Raw genomic sequence first — 19,448 nt, forward strand, 5'->3', positions numbered from 1 at the left:
AGATACGGGGAAAAGGAGCAGAGCTTCCATGACCTTTCCAATCCACCACCCTCCAGCAACTTCCATGTGTTCAGCTCTCCCAAAGTTCTCCCTATCTGTCCTTTTAGGTTTTTATGGAGACTTAACTGTGTAAGCATGCTTACTATTAGACTGAGTGGGGAAGCCCAGCAAGCCTGATCCAGTCAGATTCTTCTTGGCCTCTCTGTGTAGCATTCCTTCCAGGTAGACAGTAGGGATTCTTAAATGGGGTCTTATGATTTGACTAGGTAAGTCAGAATTTCATTATGCCAGTGACTTCAAGGCAGGGGAAGGTTTAAATTTCTAGGGTTTGCTGTGGGGTGCAGGGAAATTCTAGTTTCTGTGGCCTGTCTTGCGGGAGGAAGAGGACCAAGCAGAAGGAGGGGCAGGGGAGGTCAGAAAGAGAGACTGCTTTCTGAAGCCTGCTTCTGAGACCTTAAGTGCCCTAACATTTTTCTAATCACTTAGGAAATATTGAGGGCTTTGGAGTAAAGGAACCTGAATAAAAACATATCTGTATATCTCTGTCTATCTGTATGTATCTATCTTAGTCTTTCCTTTTGTGGAACAAAAGTTCTTAATTCGTTTTTTGTTCTGTTTTTTTGAGATGGAGGTCTCACCTACAGCTCGTAATCCTCCTGTTTCAGCCATCACAGTAGCTGGGACCATTATGTATCCTATTGCATCAAGCTTCAGAAGTTTCTAATTTGGCAGGGAGTTGTAGAACGGTACTGGGGATTGAACCCAGGGGTGCTTTACCACTGAGGTTCATCCACAGCCCTGCTTTTTTAAAAAAACAAAACAACAACAACAACAAAAAAACCCTTTATTTTATTTATGTGGTGATGAAAATGGAACTCAGTGCCTCACATGTGTTAGGCAGGTGCTCTACTACCGAACCACAACCCCAGCCCCATCTCCAACCTTTTTTATGTCTTTTTTTTTTTTTTAAGAGAGAGAGAGAGAAATTTTTTAATATTTATTTTTTGGTTTTCGGTGGACACAACATCTTTTTTTTTTTTTTAAGAGAGAGAATTTTAATATTTATTTTTTAGTTTTTCGGCGGACACAACATCTTTATTTTATTTTATTTTTTGGGGGGAGTGTGAGAGAGAGAGAGAGAGAGAGAGAGAGAATGTTCAATATTTATCAATATTTATTTTTCAGTTTTTGGCCGACACAACATCTTTGTTTGTATGTGGTGCTGAGGATCGAACTCGGGCCGCACGCATGCCAGGCGAGCGGGCTACGGCTTGAGCCACATTCCCAGCCCTCTTTATTTTTATGTGGTGCTGAGGATCGAACCCAGCGTTCCACACATGCCAGATGAGCACACTACTGCTTGAACCACATCCCCAGCCCTTTATGTGTTATTTTAAGACAGTGTCTCGCCAAGTTGCTTAGGGCCTTGCTAAATGGCTGAGGCTGGTTTTGAACTTGCCTCAGCCTTCTGAGCCACTGAGATTACTGGCATGGGCCACTGCCCCCAGCCAGAAGTTTTTAATTTTAATATAGTTGAATATGGATGAATTTACTTGTTTGTATATATTGTTTTATATAGTAAATAATCCTTCCATACCCTGTTTTTTAAAAGCTTTAAAATTTTTGCCTTTTCTGTTTTAGTCTTTGATCTATTTGAACTAGTTTCTTTCTCCTGATAAATTTTTTTCCTGAAAGTCTGTTTTGTCTAAGGTTAATATTGGTACTGTGGTTTTCTTTTTGTTTCTATTTTCTTGATGATTCTTTTCCCATCTTTTACTTTGTCTTTATGTTTTAGATGTGTCTTTATAATAACATGCATCTGGATATTTTAACAAACCCATTCTGGGGCTGGGATTGTGGCTCAGCGGGGTAGAGCGCTCACCTAGCACTGGAGGGACCTGGGTTTGACCCTCAGCATCACATAAAAATAAAGGCATTGTGTTGTGTTCATCTACACCTAAAAAATAAATATTAAAAAAAAACCATTCTGATAGAATCTATCCTGGAGAATTTTATCCCCCTTTTCTTTCTTCCTTCTTTTTTTTTCCCTTCCCCTCCATTTGTTTATTTATGTTTTTGTAGTGGGGATCCAACCTAAGTTCTCACACATGCCAGGCAAGGGCTAGAGCCCTTGTCAGTCCCTCACCTTTTTTTTTTTAGGTGTAGATGGACACAACACAATGCCTTTATTTTTATGTGGTGCTGAGGATCAACCCAGGTCCCGCCTATGCTAGGAGAGTTCTCTACTGCTGAGCCATAATCCAAGCTGAATTTTTTCTCTTTCTGAATTATTTCTCTTTCTGCACCTCTCATTCCATTTGTTGTACATTGTTTATGTTGCCTTCCTTTAGTGAGTACCAAAAAAATTTTAAATAGGTGTTTAATTTGAAGTTCACACTTAAATCTGAATAATACAGGGGCCATCAAATGCTTTACTGCTTATTGCCATCTGACAATTTAAGCCATTTGTTGTTTAGTTTTTTGTAGTTCTTGATGTTTTTTTAATTCAGCACCACAAATTATACCTTGTTTAACAAGATGCTGAAAATAGGGCTGTGGTTGTGGCTCAGTTGTAGCACACTCATCTGGCATGTGTGGGGCACTGGGTTTGATCCTCAGCACCAAATAATAAATAAACAAATAAATAGAATAGAATAGAAGTGTTGTGTCCATCTACAACTAAAAAAAAATATTAAAAAAAGATGCTGAAAATACTCATATATTTTAGCAGTTCCTTTGCTTATTCCCTTCTTCATTCTGGAATTATTTTCTTGTTTTCCGGTGTTTATCCCTTACAGTTTAGTGAGAGTCTAAAAACTTCAACATTCTGAAAGCCTTTGATCTTGAAAGTTTTGATGGGTATAAAACTCTAGATCAGGGATTGGCAAACTTTTTCTGGGTAAAGGGCCAGGTAGTATTTTGGGCTTTGTGGACTATACAATCTGTTATAAACACTGAAGTATATTGTTGTAGTATAAAATAAACCCTACTCAATATATAAACATAGAAGTATGGCTGTGTTCTGATAAAGTTTCATTTGTAGGCATTGAAATTTGACTTATGGAATTTCCAAATATACTTTTTTCAACCATTTAAAATAAAAAAACCACTCTTAGCTTGTGGGTCATATAAAAACACACTGGATTTGACTTGCGGGCATGGTTTGCTAATGTGTGATCTAGATTAATAGTCATTTTACTTAGTATCTGACATTTGGAGTAATTATTCTTATGATTTATTAGTGTGGTTTCAATTTCCAGTTTTGATTTTAGACAGCTGCCAATCTACTTGTCCTTTCTTTGTAGGTTATCTGGTGATATTTTTATTCTTGGGCTGCTTTCAAGGTTTTTTGTTTTGTTTTTTTGAGATGCTAGATATTGAACCCAGGGCCTCATGCTAGGCAAGTGCTCTATCACTGAGCAACATCCCCAACCCTAAGAATTTCTTATTGTCTCTGGTGCAGTTTCTTGTAATATACCCAAGTGTGGATTTCTTTTTCATTTTACTTAGTCAGGATTTGTTGCATATCTAGAACTTAAGAATTAAAGTCTCTTATTATATATAGGAAACTTTCTTTCTTTCTTTCTTTTTTTTTTTTTTTTGCTTATAACATGGCATTTCATGTATAAAACAAAATTGGTATAAGAAAAATCCATTTGAATATTTTCTACAAAGAATTGAGTTCTAGGCAATTTCTGTGCAGATGACCTTATATGCTTCCTTTTATCAAATAGAGATTACCTTTCTGGTTTGATTACTGAGAAGTATATCAGAAGGAGAATACTAATATGAAGTTTTTTAGAACTTAATACATTAAAAATATTGATGCATATATTATATACCATATTTTTGTATATTATAAATATACATTATAAATATATTTTATAAATAGGCATTATGCATTATAGTTTGGATAGAAAATGTATAACTTGATAGTTAATGAATTATTTGTATGATTGATGAGCTTCTGATTATTCTTGTTATTTGAATATATCCTAAGTGCTTTAACATAGATAACTTCTTTCATTTCAGAAAATTCAATATTCTGCATCTGCTGAATCTCAAAAACCCAGGCAGAAAAAAGGTCTGTATTAAATTTCATTATATGTGTATATTTGCACAGATTACTCTGTCTTATTGGTTCTTTTTTATATTCTTTTTAAAATTTTTTTTAAGTTGTTGATAGACCTTTATTTTATTTATTTATTTATATGTGGTGCTGAGAATTGAACCCAGTGCCTCACACATGCCAGGCAAGTGTGCTACTACTGAGCTACAGCCCTAGCCCTCTTTTTTATATTCTATATGCATTAGAACCTTTTAAAATATTAGTGTTAGGAAACATCAGTAATAGTGCAAATGTTCTGCCATATATACCTTTTTATTTTATGAGTTCACTAGGTATTGTTGATCTGTGAATGTATTTAAATGGAGTTTGATTATTATGTAAGAGTGTGCTCATTTTCTACTTGTGCAAAAAACACTCTGTTAAGTTGTATAGTACATACTAAAGTAGAGGAAAAAGACAAGGAGGAGGGAGGTAGAGAGGAAAAGGGGAAATACTAGGGAATGATACTGACCAAATCATATTATTATATCATGTACATGAATATGTAACAACAAATCCCACAATTATGAATAATTACAATGCACCAATAAAAATATGGAAAAGAAAAATATTATAGCAAAAAACTAAATTAATTGGCTAATGAAAAAACAAATCTGGCTTCAAATAATCTTATGCATATGTTAAGTAAGTGTGGGATTTTATAAAAATTGAATCTGGACCAAATTATGGTATATGTAGGTACATATATTTCAAAAATGAATCCTATTATAATTCACCAATAAAGATGTTTTAAAATATTCTAAAAATGTGGAAAGAGAAAAAAATTTCTAAAAATTGCATCTGTACTGAAAAAAAATTAAGTCTGGAAAGCCTAACTAGATGAAGGCCTACATTGAAAAGAGCTACATTTAATAATCTGAGAGAGAGATGATATATATTTTATTAGAGGAACAGAATTACTTCATTTGTTAAGTTTTAACGTTTTAGGAGAGTTTACATCAGGTGTTAGTTGACATTGATGTTTGTTTACCCATGTCTGATAGATTGGTTGCCCTGCTATTTATCAGGCATTAGAGAAACACCTGAACTTGTCTATGGAAAAGGCACTCATTCGTTCATCTATGTATCTACTATTTTTCAGTTAATTAATTCTAAGTGAGAAAACCAAGGCAGAGTGGAAGGGGTATGACTTACTTAGATCTTGTCTGTAGTTCTTATCTGAATACATAAATTATAGCTGCCAGACTATCTATCCTTTTGTAGCATGTGCTAACAGTATAAAAGTTAATTTTGTCAATAAACTGTTTAGTTTATTTGGGTCATTTCTATCATTGTTTTATATATATATATATATATATATATTTTTTTTTTTTTTTTTGTTGTTGTTGTTTCTTTTCAATTGGCTTATTAAGGCAGAGGACAGGAGGGGTCTGTGGCAGGCGCTAGTGAACCAGAGCCATTTCTGTCACTCTTTGGAATTATAATGGAAGTTGTTGGAAAATATGATTGCCTTTCAGAAATGTATTTTGAGAGAGTTTTTCAGGAATACCACTTTCATTGGAAGAGTTATATATCTGTAATTTAGATTATTTGTGAAATTCAGATGTAGTTCTGCCAAGACTGAATGTAATTGCTAATATTCTTTTTTTATTCCAGTGCCAGGGATAGGCTAATATTCTTTATACCATTTCTGGATATGAGAATCATCTTGTTGTGATATGTGTCACTTCCTTTAGTCACCAGGGTAATTTGGCCAGTTAAGTGGGGTTAGCATTTATTGTCATTGACTTTTCAGTATTCATTTTTCCTCTGAAGTCAAATCCTATGGTTTGATTGACTCCAGACACAGAAGATACTTGTATACCAGCCAAGAGTTGCCTAGGCTTAATTCAGGTTAATGAGATACTAAGGTTTTTTGCTGCAGGAGGTGGGGGAAAGGGACACATTTGGTATGTAATGCTAAAACCTTTAATAATGCTATGGGGCTCAGTTTTTTTTTTTTTTTAAATCAGTTTTTCCTTCCTTCTCCATTGCAGAATAACTACTTTCTGATTTCTGTTATTAAAGTTTAGTTTATTTCTCCTTGAGCCCCTCATATATTTGAGGACTTACCATGTTTTAGGTATTGGAAATACAAAGTTAAAAACAGGGCATGGAATCTTCCCTTAGGAAATTGACAGTCTTCAGGACATATAGAACATAAATAATTACAGTGCAGTATACGTTCCCAATGTCTTTTTTCTGAAGATTAAATATTTCTAGTTGTGACAACTTTTTAAAAAAAAATATGAGATGTTTATAGTTCCTTTGACTTATGGCCTTCATTCTCTGACGAAATTTGGTGTCCTTGGAAGTATAGAGTTCAGGACAAAATAGAATATTCCAGGTATAGTGTGAATTGGGCCAAGTGGAATAGCTGGAAGATAATATATTTTTACTTGGATTTTTTATTTCTGTTAATCCAGCTCAAAGTTGCATTGCCTTTTGGTCAGTTATTTCACAAATTTGAAATTTTATTTTATTGCATAGTGCCAGTTTGTCATTCATGTAGAATAATAACAATATACAAATGATACCTTTGGAGTTGTACAGGTGATATAACACAAATGTCTAGGTCATAACTTCCTTTAATTTCTACCATCTGGAACCCATAATTTTATCTATTGATATGGGTAATTATACTGGTTGAATTTCTGAATATTATACCAATCAACCTTTTATTTACTAGGGTAAACCCCCACAAGGTCATAATGTATTAACCTTTTTAAATATTGATGGATTCAGTTCAATAATATTCTTTTCTTTCTTTTTTTTTTTTTTTTTTTTGAGAAAAAGGAAAAAGAAGGTTTATTGCTTGGCTAGCAGTGGAGAAACACAGGGGGCTCCTGTCCCAGAGCCTGTAATTCTGACCATCATGGGGAACAGGGGTTCTTCAAAGAGGTGATTCAGAGAAATGAGATTAGGAATGAGAGGTCAGGAAGGAGATGATCAGGGAAAAGATTGGGGAGGAGAAGGGTAGGAAAAACAGGATCTGGGAAAAGAAGATTAGGCAAAAGAAGGTTGGGAAAAAGAAAAAAAAAGTTTTAAAGCAACAAGGGATATAGTCAAAGCATCAAGTGAACCCCTGTTATATTTCCCCACTGTCAGTTTCTAGCTTCCATTTATATGGAAAGTGGGCAATGACATCTCCAGGCTATTTCCTGCTGAAAAGACACAATGAAAGGGGTCTTTAGAATGAAAGCTTTTTACTTGTTGACATTCTTTCTTTTGGGTTTTAGTTGCATAGTTGAAAAGGGTGGAATAGCAACAGAGCAGTAAATGGAAAGACACATATACAAGGGCAATGATAAGCAAGCAGGGTAGTCAGAATTAGGTAGAGAAGACCTAGTAAAATAGACTTAATATCTCTTGGTATCCAAGAGAAGAGGCTAGAGAACCAGTCAGTTAGGTCTATCCCCATCCCATCCAAAACGTATCTGTGGTGGTCAAGGGTCTGTGTTGTAGCCAAGTTGCTCATTGCCTGATCTTTTCAATCCTGGTCTCCACCAGTGAGGAGGTATTACTATAAATGCAGCAAGCTGTATTTGCTATAGCACAAACTCCTCCTTGCTCAGCTAACAGATAGTATAATACCATGCTCTTATCTGGAACTACCTTGGCCAAGAAGTCTAGAGAAGTATTGTTGAGAGCCACAGCCGAAGGGGCCCCAGCAAACTTCCAGCTGCCAGCAATCCAGCTGCCGGCTGATGATTGGCTCACAGCGGCCCCAGCAACATCTAGCTGATTGGCTCCTCGGCCCCAGCAACATCTAGCTGATTGGCTCCTCTGCGGTGATGCTCATTGGACTGTTTCCCTGCCCTTTCAGACCACGGAGCTGCTCATTGGGGGACTTTTTTGGCTCTGCCCACGTGACCCAGCCAATCGGCCGCAAGAGCAGGAGGATTGTGGGAGGTGGAGAGAAGCTTGTGGTGTGGGAGAGAGGCTTGTGGAAAGCCGGTGGTGGCAGTTGAGGCTCTGAGGATTTTTCCTGAGGAGCTGTTTTGTTTGGCGTGTTTGGTTCTAAAAATAAAGTTAGTTTCTTTTGACAAGTGGCTTCTGATTGTGCCCAGCCAGACTGCGGCAAAGTATGTAAATTTGAGATGGACAAGGCTGTCTCATTGGCCAAGATGACCAAAGTTGTTGACAGATTTCAGAGGACTCAATGGTGTGCCCCAATTCTCCAACAGGGTAATAAGGTATAAATAAAAGTATTCATCACCATCAGGACTTCCACCAGAGATGTGCTGGGCCAGTGGAGTAAAAAACTTTAGGGAGCTTGCCCACTGAGCTGTTTCCTTTAATGAATTAATTGAAAATGGTATCACTAAATTCCCTAGAAAATATTGGGTGGGAGTTGTGAAGTTTCTGAGTCATTTAATAGCCCAAGGACAGTTATTAATTTTACAGATGAAAACATTTCCTGCACAGGCACAGAAAACCATTGTTTCTTTAAAGAAATCCAGTAGGTCCCCAATGAGGAAATAATCCCCAACTTTAAAGCCTGTGCAACCATCAAAGAATGGTCTGGGAAGGATTAATCAGTTACTGCTGTAATCTTCTCTGGGAAATTGGACAATATTTTGTACCATACAAATGTAGTTGGTCCAGAGGAGGTCTCATTTTGAAATTATTCTGGGATTCATATTCCTCTATGGACCGGGAAAGTGGTGTTAGATGCAATAAGAGGGAAGTGAGGCAAGGAAAATTGAAGATGGCATTAGAGCAGATTATGATAAGTGAAGTCAGCCAATCCCAAAAAAACAAATGCCAAATGTCTTCTCTGATATAAGGGGGGTGACTCAAAATGGGGTAGGGAGGAAGAGCATGGGAAGAAGATTACCTCTAGATAGGGAAGAGGGGTGGGAGGGAAGGGAAGGAGAAGGGGAATTGCATGGATAGAGACCCTCATCATTATACAAAATACATGTATGAAGATGTGAATTTGGTGTCAACATATCTTGTATACAGAGATATGATAAATTATGGTATAAAGGTGTATTAAGAATTGTATGGTGGTAATAATAATAATAATAATAATAATAATAATAGAGCCCATGTAAAAAGACCATCTCAGCTGGGTAATGAATATTTTGAACACTATACATAATAATGTGGGCTCTGAGGTCCCATGTTGGTGTACAGTCTCCATCTGAGTAAAATTTGTAACAGTATGTACAAAGGTATCAACATGGTCCTTAGAAGATTGGGCTTTTGGAAGGCAGATCTAGTAATCAACTGCCTGAGTTGAGGTAGCCAGGGTCTGTGCTATTCTAACCAAACTGTTGTTCTGTCAGCTTAGAAAAGGAATGGAGATACGCAACAACGTTAGTAAAGCAGTAAATCTTTCATTATGTTTTCTTAAACAAGTATTTTAGATCCCCTAAGTGTTCTGATGTCCATGCAGGGGACACAGCTTCCTGCAAGTCTCTTGGACACTTTTTCATAGTTCACTAATATTCTGTTAAGGATTTTTATATCTGTATGCATGAAGGATGTTGGTCTGAAGTGTTTTTTTCTTTCTCTTTTTTTTTTGTTGCAATGCCTTTATCAATATTTGATATTGAGATTATTCAGGCTTCATAAAATGAATTGGGAACTTATTGTCTCGTCTGTATCATTGAAGATTTTTTTATAGAACTGGTATCGGTTCGTTTTAATGTTTTGTAGAATGTTACTGTGAAATAGTCCTAGCCTGGATTTTTCTTTGTTGAAGGATTTGTAAGTACAAATTCAATTTATTTTATTTTTTTATTTAAAGATTTCATTTTTAGTTGTAGGTAGACAAAATACCTTTATTTTTTTAATGTGATGCTGAGGATCAAACCCAATGCCTCACAAATGCTAGGCGAGCGTTGTACCACTGAGCCATAACCTCAGCCCCAAATTCAGTTTATTTTGTAAATGTAGAACTACATCTTTAATGTCCTTCAGTGGATGAATGGATAAAAAAATGTGGCATTTATACACAATGGAATATTACTCAGCCCCAAAAAAGAATAAGATCATGGCATTTTCAGGGAAATGGATGCCATTAGAAAAGATTATGCTAAGTGAAGTTAGCCAATCCCCAAAAAAACAAATGCCGAATCTCTGATGTAAGGGGGGGTGACTTAAAATGGGGTAGGGAGGGAGAGCATGGGAGGAAGATTACCTCTAGATAGAGAATAGGGGTGGAAGGGAAAGGGAGGGAGAAGGGGAATAGCATGGATGGTGGAAGGAGACCCTCATCATTATACAAAATACATGTATGAAGATGTGAATTTGGTGTCAAGATACCTTATATACAAACAGAGATATGATAAATTGTGGTATAAAGGTGTATTAAGAAATGTAATGCAAAAAAAAAAATAAGAGAGCTCATGTATAATGGCATAATTTGGCATGAACATACTTTATACACAGAGTTACGAAAAATTGTTCTGTGAATGGATAATTCACTATTGTCATGAATATAAGAAATAAAAATAAATAAATAATAAAAAAACCCAAAATATTTCAGAGAGAGTTTTGGTAATGTTTTTCATCTCAGTTATCAAATTTATTGCCATAAATATGAATGTTTATTATACTCCTATTTTACTTACTTTGTTTTTAGGATCTGTAGTGATGTTGTTACAGTTTATGATTTTGGTAATTTATTTATTCTCTTTTTTTCTCATTTAGTTTCTAGGTTAGGGATTTTTACATTTTATTGATCTTTTCAAAGAACCAACTTTTGGTTTTACTGATTTTTCCCAAATATTCCTGTTTCTGTTTCAATTTCATTGATTACTATTCTTTAATATTTTCTTGTGTTTAATTTTCTTTTCCTTTTTGTAGCTGCTATTCTTCTTCCTCCTTTTATTTCTTCTCATTCTTCAATCTGAAGCATCCTTTAATGTTCATTAAGGTACTTTGTTCAGGGATAGGTTATAGCCAAGTGGTAGAATTCAGACCTAATGTGTTTGAGGCCCAAAGTACGATCATCAGTACTGACCCCCCCCCCAAAAAAAAAAAAAAAAAAAGGAAAAAGAAAGAAAACAAAGGAAGGCGCCTATGTTTCCAGAATTCTAAATTAGATGATGAAATAAATATAATTGTGATTTTTTTAACTTAACTTTGCTTTAATAAAAACTTTTTTTTTGTTTTTAGAGAGAATTTTTTTTAATATTTATTTATTTTTTTTAGTTTTCGGCGGACACAACATCTTTGTTTGTATGTGGTGCTGAGGATCGAACCCGGGCCACACGAATGCCAGGCGAGCGTACTACCACTTGAGCCACATCTCCAGCCCCTGTTGTTGTTGTTTTTAAAGCTGAGTATAATGGCACATGCCTATAATCCCAGATACTCAAGATACTCAGGAGACTAAGACAAATTTGAGGCCAGCCTGGGAAACTTAGTGAGACCCTATCTTAAAAAGGGTTGGGGAGGTAGCTCAGTGGTAGAGCTTTTGCCTAGCATGTGCAAAACTGTAGGTTCAATCTCCAGTACTGGGGAAAAAAACTTAAGTTAAATTTTTAAAATTTTAACACAAAATCAGGTATAGATATTTGTGGGTATAGTGTGACATTTCAATATATGTATATATGTGTAATGATCGAATCAGAGAAATTATCTTTTTAATTTCATTATCATTTCTTTTTAATTTTTGTACTAGGGATTGAACTGAAGGGTACTTAACCCCTGAGCCATATCTCCAGTCCTTTTTATTTTTTATTTTGAGATGGCGGTCTCACTGAGTTGCCAAGTCCGGCCTAGAACTTGTGATCCTCCTGTCTTAGCCTCCTGAGTTGCTGGGATTACAGGCATGTGCCACCAGGTCCAGCTAATTATCATTTCTTTATGTTTGGAGCCTTTGGACTCCTTTCTTATAGTTCTTTGTTAAATGTATAATACATTAGTATAAATAATTGTTACTGTGTGATAGAACAGTAGAACTTATTCCTCCTGATTTTGTTTTTATTTATTTATTTTTGGTACTGGGGGTTAAACCTGGGGTGCTTTACTCCTGAGCCAACATCCCCAGCCCTTTATATTTTTATTTTGAGGCAGGGTCTAACTAAGTTGCTTAGGGCCTACTGAAGTTGCTAAGGCTGGCCTTGAACTTGCAATCCTCCTGCCTCAGCCTCCCACATTGCTAGGATTACAGGCATGTGCCACCATGCCCAACCCTAATTTGTTTTTTGGTACTGAGGATTGAACTCAGGGGCACTTACCCACTGAGCCACATCCCCAGCCCTATTTTATATTTTATTTAGAGACAGGGTCTCACTGAGTTGCTTAGTGCCTTGCTTTCCCTGAAGCTGGCTTTGAACTCTCGATCCTCCTGCCTCAGCCACCTGAGCTGCTGGGATTATGGGTGTGTGCCAACATGCCCAGCCCCAACCCTAACTTTTATTTTGATGTTCGGTTTTGCAATTTCTTATGGCAGAAACTTTGAGATCTTCTTTTCTAAGCAGTTATTGCTATATATTTATCTCTAAGCATTGCTTAACTGCTTCATGCACATTTCATATGTTGTTTTTAAACTGTTATACAGGTCTGAATATTTAAAATTTTTTCTTTGTGACTTTTCCTTTGGCACATGCACTACTAAAGTTGGCTAGGGTTGGTGTTGTAGTAGAGCGCTTGCCTAGCATGTGTGAGGCACTGGGTTCGATCCTCAGCACCACATAAAAAAATAAAATAAAATCAAGATATTGTGTCCACCTACAACTAAAAAATAAATATTATTATTATTATTTTTTTAAAAGAGAGCTAGGTGCAGTGGTTTACGCCTGTAATCCCATTGGCTTCGGAGGCTGATGCCGGAGGATCTTGAGTTCAAAGCCAGCCTCAGCAACTTAGTAAGGCCCTAAGCAACTCAGCAAGACCCTGTCTTTAAAGAAAATATACAAAAGGGCTGGGGATGTGGCTCACTGGTAAAGTACCCTTCTATCCCTTGTACCAAAAAAAAAAAAAAAAAGAAAGGTATTATTTAATTTCCTTTTATTTGTGGATTTTCCAGATATGCTTTTATTATTAGCTTTTAGTTTAATTCTGTTGTGGGTAAAGAAGATTCTTTTTATGGCTTATAGTATGGCCCACAATATAGCCAGAGTTGATGAATGTTCCACATGACTTTAAAAGAATGTTTATTTTTGCTGGGTGTGGTGGTGCACGCCTGTAATCCCAGCAGCTCTGGAGGCTGACCGGCTGACCCAGGAGGATCGTGAGTTCAAAGCTAGCCTCAGCAATGGCAAGGTGCTTAGCAACCCAGTGAGACCCATCGCTAAATAAAATGGGAATGTGACTCAGAGGCCAAGTGCCCCTGAGTTTAGTCCCCAGTGTCTCCCCCACCCCCCGAAAAAAGAATGTTTAATGTTTATATTGCTTTTATTGGATGAAGTATTTTATGTCAATTGGGTCAAATTGGTTGGTTGTGTTTTATATACTTATAGTTATTAATGTTTTTATATAGATACTACCTTTCACAGATGTAATTATAGATTTGTCTTTTTCTACTTTCAATCTTATCAGTGTTTGCTTTGTGTATGGTAAATCATTAAAATACATTCAGGACTGTTGGACTTCTTGGTGCATTGACCCTCTTATTATTTAATATCCCTCTCTAATCCCTCACAATTCTAGCTTGTCTGATAATAAAGCTATGCCACTTTTGTTTTGACTACTGTTTGCACGATAATCAGTGTGTATGGTTTACAAACAATAAAATTCACTTTTTTTTTTTTTTCCCCTTTTGGATCAAACCCAGGGAGGGACTCATATAAGCTAGACAAGCACTCTACCACTGGTCTACATCCTCCGACCCAATTCACCTTTTTTAGTACAAGGTTCTGGAAGTTTGGACAAATGAAAATAGTCATGTAACCATCACACCACCACCACCACAATCAAGATAAAAGTTTAACCTGGAACTGTTGCTCATACTTGTAATCCCAGCTATTTGAGAGGCTGAAGCAGGATGATTGAAAGTTTGAGGCCAGCCTAAACAATTTAGTGATGTCCTAAGCATCAAAATAAAAAATTAGAAAAGCTAAGATGTAGCTCAGTGGTAAGTACCTCTGGGTTAAATCACCCCCTGCCCTCAAAAAAAGATAAAAGTTTAATCACTTGCCCCAATCCCTGAAATTCACTTTGACTTTGTAGTAAACTATTTCCACTCCCAGTTGCCAGCAATCATTGATCTAATTTTTACTTCCAATGGTTCTGCCTTTTCCAGAATGCCTGATAAACAGAATCATATATAACCTTTTGCATATCTTTTAAAGCCTGATATGATGTTTTTGAGATTTATTCATGGGTTGTATGTTTGAGTTTCTTTGTATTAATAAGTAGTATTCACCTGTAAGCATATTTCACAGTTTATTCAGTTGAACTTTGTGGCTACTACAAATAAAGTTCCTATGGGCTGGGGTTGTGACTTAGTGGTAGAGTGCTTGCCTCACATGTGTGAAGCACTGGGTCAGTCCTCAGCACCACATAAAAGTAAATTAATTAAATAAAGGTATCATGTCCATCTACGACTAAAAAAATATTGAAAAAAAAAAACACCAAAAAAATAAAGCTCCTAGGTAAGCATTCACCTAGAAAGTTTTGTGTGAATATAAGTTTTCCTTTCACTTGTATACTTACCTTGGAATTGGATTGCTAGATAGTATTGTGAGCATGTATTTAATATTATTAGAAATTGTCAAACTTTTTCCAAAGTAGTTATACCACTTTGTATTTCTTCCTGCAATACATAAGAGTTCTGCTTTCTCAACATCCTTATTAGCACATTGTATTGTCAGCAATTTTATTGTTGTTCTGAAGGCTTGTTGTGTTATGCAGGATGATATCAAACTTCTAGGCTCAAGAGATTCTTCTGCCTCAGGCAGAAGCCCCTACTCCTGGTGGGAGGCAGGGTGGAATGAATGTCAGTATTTTAAAAAAAGCCATTCTAGTGGATATAAAACAGTGTCTCCTTGTTTTAATATACATTTTCTTAATTGATGTTGAACATCTTGTCATATGCTTATCTGCAAGTTTTATATCTTCAGTGAAGAGTCAAAATCATTTGCCCAGTTGAAAAAAATTGGAGCCAGTTGTGATGGGGTGTGCTTTGGAAACTGAGGTGGGAGGATTGTTTGAGGAGAGCCTGGGTAATACAGCAAGACCCTATCTCAAAAAAAAAAAAAAAAAAAAAAAAAGGAGGGAGTTGTTTTCTTAATATTAAATGTTCAGAGTTCTTTATATATTCTGGAAATATATTATTTTCATCTTTATGAGATAAGTGATTTACATATATTTTATCATAGTCTATGGCTTTTTTCCACTATTTTTCAAAGAACAGATGTTTTGAGTTTTGATGGAAGGCATTTACTAGTTTTTTCTTTTATAAATCATGCTTTTAGCATAATATCTAAGAAATGTTTGCCTACCACAGGTCATAAGATTGTCTCATGTTTTCTTCTAGAAGTTTAATCATTCTATACTTTATATTTGAGTCTAATACCCATTTTTTATTTTATTTTTGTATGACCCATTTTGAGTTAATTTTTGTATATGGTGTGTAGTGTAGGTTGAGGTTTCCTTTTGTTGTACTCTTATAACACTAATAAAAAGAGTATCCTTTCTTCATCAATTTGACTTAATAGCCTTGTTGAGAATCAGGTGACCATATAATTGTGGATTTATTTTTGTACTTTTTATAACTTCCATTGTATGTTTATGTTTACCTATTTGTTAAAAATCTACTGATTATAGGACATTTAAGTGTTGAAATCAGGTTTATTTTTTCCATTTTAAAAATAGTTTTTGCTATTCTAATTTGCCTTTCATATCACTCTTTAGAATCATCTTTTTGATTTCTATATTGCAGCCTCTGAAAATTTTGTAACAATTGTATAGATCAATTTGGGGAGAATTGGCATCTTAACAATACTTGGTTTTTAAGTTCATGAACATGATATCTCTCTTAATTGATGTAAATTTACTTTGACTTATTTCATCAGCATTTTGTAGTTTTCAACAGTGATTGTGCACATAGTTTTGTTAGATTTATATCTGTCTCATGTGCTGCAGTCTGGCTGGGCACAATTCATGAGCCACTTGTCAAGCAGAAACAAACTTTATTTTTAGCACCCACACTGCACCACAGGAGGTCTGAGCTCTCCAGGAATTCCCCAAGAGCCCAACCTCAACCACCGGCACTTCCAGCCAGCTCTCCACCCGAACTTCCAGGTCATTTTCAGCTCTTGAGGTAGACTTCCGGGTCGCATGGGCGGAGTCAAAAGAGTCCCTCAATGAACAGCTCCATGGTCTGAAAGGGCAGGGAAACAGTCCAATGAGCGTCACCGCAGAGGAGCCAATCAGCTGGAAGTTTGCTGGGGCTGCTTCTGCTCTCAACATCTCCCCCTCTCTGTTTAATTAAACAACAAGCATGGGGCTTAGGGACCGTGCCTGTCTTAGGTTGTCCAATACTACATATGGTCCTTGCCCGTCATCGGATGAGCTGACCTCAAGGCATCAGCCTCCTGTCTTAGGTTGGTACCATTGCAATTGGATCTTACCTGTCATTGACTGCCGGTCCAGCATATAGCCACACCTGTGGATAGGCCTTTGTACCAGTGGGGGGGGTGAGGTTCTTTGCCTCACCTCTGTTGGCCCCCAAATTTTAGCTGAACGACCATCACAAGCAGAAGGGAGGAGGATACAAAATGCAACGACACCAAGCAAACTGATGGCTCCTTTTGGAAAAATTGTACCACTGATGACATCATCAGCAAAAATACCCCAGCACTACCACAAGTCGCTGCACCAACAGATAGTTCACAATGCATACAAGTGATACATAGTCCAGCCAAGTTCTGCAAGCAGTTGAAAGCAGAGGAATCCATTAATAGCAGAAGCTATAGTTTGGTTTTATCTTTGTCTTCACTGGCACTGGGATGAAGATAGGAATTCTGGCAATGATGGCTAAAGAAAAAATTATGTAACATTCCAGCAGGCACTAAAAGAAAGCAATTTCTCTGGAATCCAAATCGGCTGCTGTTCTCCCTGTGGAAACACACAAACAGACCTCCGACTCCAGACAATCACTGGGTCAGGATTTTAGTTAATCTTTCTGGAATCCAAATCGGCTGCTGTTCTCCCTGTGGAAACACACAAACAGACCCCTGACTCTAGATAATCACTGGGTCAGGACCTTTCCATTGTCCTGTTAGAATATCCTTCCAAAGTACCTTGGGCTTATGTACATTTTTTGGACACATATGCCTTTCCGCAGCACTAAGCCCTGATGAATCCAAATTTTAAAAGTTTAGAGTAAAAAGGTTTATTTTAAGTTTATCTTTGGGGGATATATACCCCTTCCCAATTCCCTCTTTTTGTTTTAATAAGTACATTTTAATAGTTTGATGAGCTCTTTCAACTATGTCTTGTCCCTGTGGATTGTATGGGATTCCTGTTATATGAGTAATGCCAAATGATGAGCAAAATTGTTTAAAAGAGGTAGAAGTATAACCAGGGCCATTATCTGTTTTTAACTGTTTTGGAACGCCCACAGTGGCAAAATTTTGTAAGCAGTGAGCTATAATATCTTTAGTTTTTTCTCCGGCATGAAGGGAGCCAATCAAAAATCCGGAAGAAGTATCAACTGTAACATGCAAATATTTTAATTTTCCAAATTCTGGCAAGTGTGTGACGTCCATCTGCCAAATATGGTTAGGTATCAGTCCTCTAGGATTGACTCCAAGATTAACTTGTGGTAAAAAGGTCACACAATTTTGACATTGTTTTATTATTTGTCTAGCTTGTTCCTTAGTTATTTTAAAATGCTTTTTAAAAGTATTTGCATTGACATGGAAGGATTTATGAAAATTTGTAGCTTCTTCTAGCGTAGAAAAAATATGTATATCATATGTAGTTTTATCTGCTAAATCATTGCCCAAACTAAGGGCTCCAGGCAATCCTGTATGTGCCCTGATATGTCCTATAAATGGATCTTTTCTGTCCCAGATTAGACTTTATATAGTGGAAAACAAAGAGAAAACAGTAGAGGAAGGGGAAATCCTACCCTCATCTTCAAGGGATACTATAGCATTAACTATATACTGACTATCAGAAAATAAATTAAATACAGAATCTTTAAACATCACAAAAGTTTGTAATACTGCATTAAGCTCTACCTTTTGAGCTGATTGTTTGGGTACTAAAAATGTAAAAGTTTGATCAGGGGTAACTACTGCTGCTGTACCATTATTTGACCCATCAGTGAATATATTTGGAGCATTCATGAGAGGTGTTTTTCTTGTCATTTTTGGAAAAACTACAGGATGCGAAGACCAAAAAGACAATAAAGGATTAGATGGTAAGTGGTTATCAAATGAAACATTAGATTTGCACATGATTATTGCCCAAGTATTTAACTCATTAGCTAACTCATCAATTTGATCCATTGTATATGGAGTAATAATTTTATTGGGAGAAATTCCAAACACTCCCTTTGCTGCTTTTATTCCTTTGAGTATTAATTGTCCTACAGCCTCAGGATACCTAGTAAGAATAGTGTTAGGAGAATAAGATAAATGTATCCATAATAATGGACCTTCTTGCCAAAATACTCCTGTAGGAATATTTTTTATTGGTAGTACAATAAATAATAAAGGCAAACCTATATCAATTCTATCCAAATGCATATTTTCCATATACGTTTCAATGATTTTTAATGTCTTTATTGCTTCAGGCTTTAATATGCGGGGTGAATTTGGATCTGATGGACCTTTTAGGATATCAAATAAAAGTCCCAACTCTCCTGTTGATATACCTAGATAAGGCCTTATCAATTTATGTCTCCTAATAACTTTTGAAAGTCGTTAAGTGATTTGAGTTGATATACTCGTATTTGAATTTTTGGTGGACAGACCATGGTCTAGGATAATAGAACTCCTAAATAATTAATTGGAAAATTTAATTGTACTTTATCTATTGCTATTTCTAGATTATAATTTTTTAATAGGTTTGTAAGTGTGGCATAACATTCTAGCAGTGTGTTTTTATCTTTGTGTGCTAATAATACATCATCCATATAGTGAAATATTTGTAGTTCAGGATTTTGATTTCTAAGTGTCTGGATTACTTTGTTAACATAAATTTGACACATAGTTGGGCTGTTAGCCATCCCTTGAGGGAGTACTTTCCATTCATATCTCTGATCAGGACCTTCATGATTCAGTGCAGGGATAGTAAATGCAAAACGTGGACTATCCTCAGGATGAATTGGAATTGAAAAAAAAAAAAAACCAATCTTTAATATCTATAACTAAAACATACCCAGTTTTTGGCAAAGCAGACAATTGGGGAATCCCCGATTGAG

At 36.2% G+C, this 19,448-nt stretch overlaps 1 protein-coding gene across 3 annotated transcripts in view; it reads left to right on the forward strand.

The window, feature by feature from the left end:
* Bbs4 (Bardet-Biedl syndrome 4) overlaps positions 1-19,448 on the forward strand; it is a 65,503-nt gene that overhangs the window by 4,298 nt on the left and 41,757 nt on the right. For all 3 annotated transcript variants that reach the window (XM_027926129.2, XM_027926130.2, XM_027926131.2), the window contains exon 2: positions 4,033-4,084. In XM_027926129.2, the coding sequence (XP_027781930.1) occupies positions 4,033-4,084 (52 nt within the window). The remainder of the gene's footprint in view (positions 1-4,032; positions 4,085-19,448) is intronic.

The sequence above is a fragment of the Marmota flaviventris genome, chromosome 2, assembly GCF_047511675.1.
Source record: "Marmota flaviventris isolate mMarFla1 chromosome 2, mMarFla1.hap1, whole genome shotgun sequence".
NCBI classification, from domain to species: Eukaryota; Metazoa; Chordata; class Mammalia; order Rodentia; family Sciuridae; genus Marmota; species Marmota flaviventris.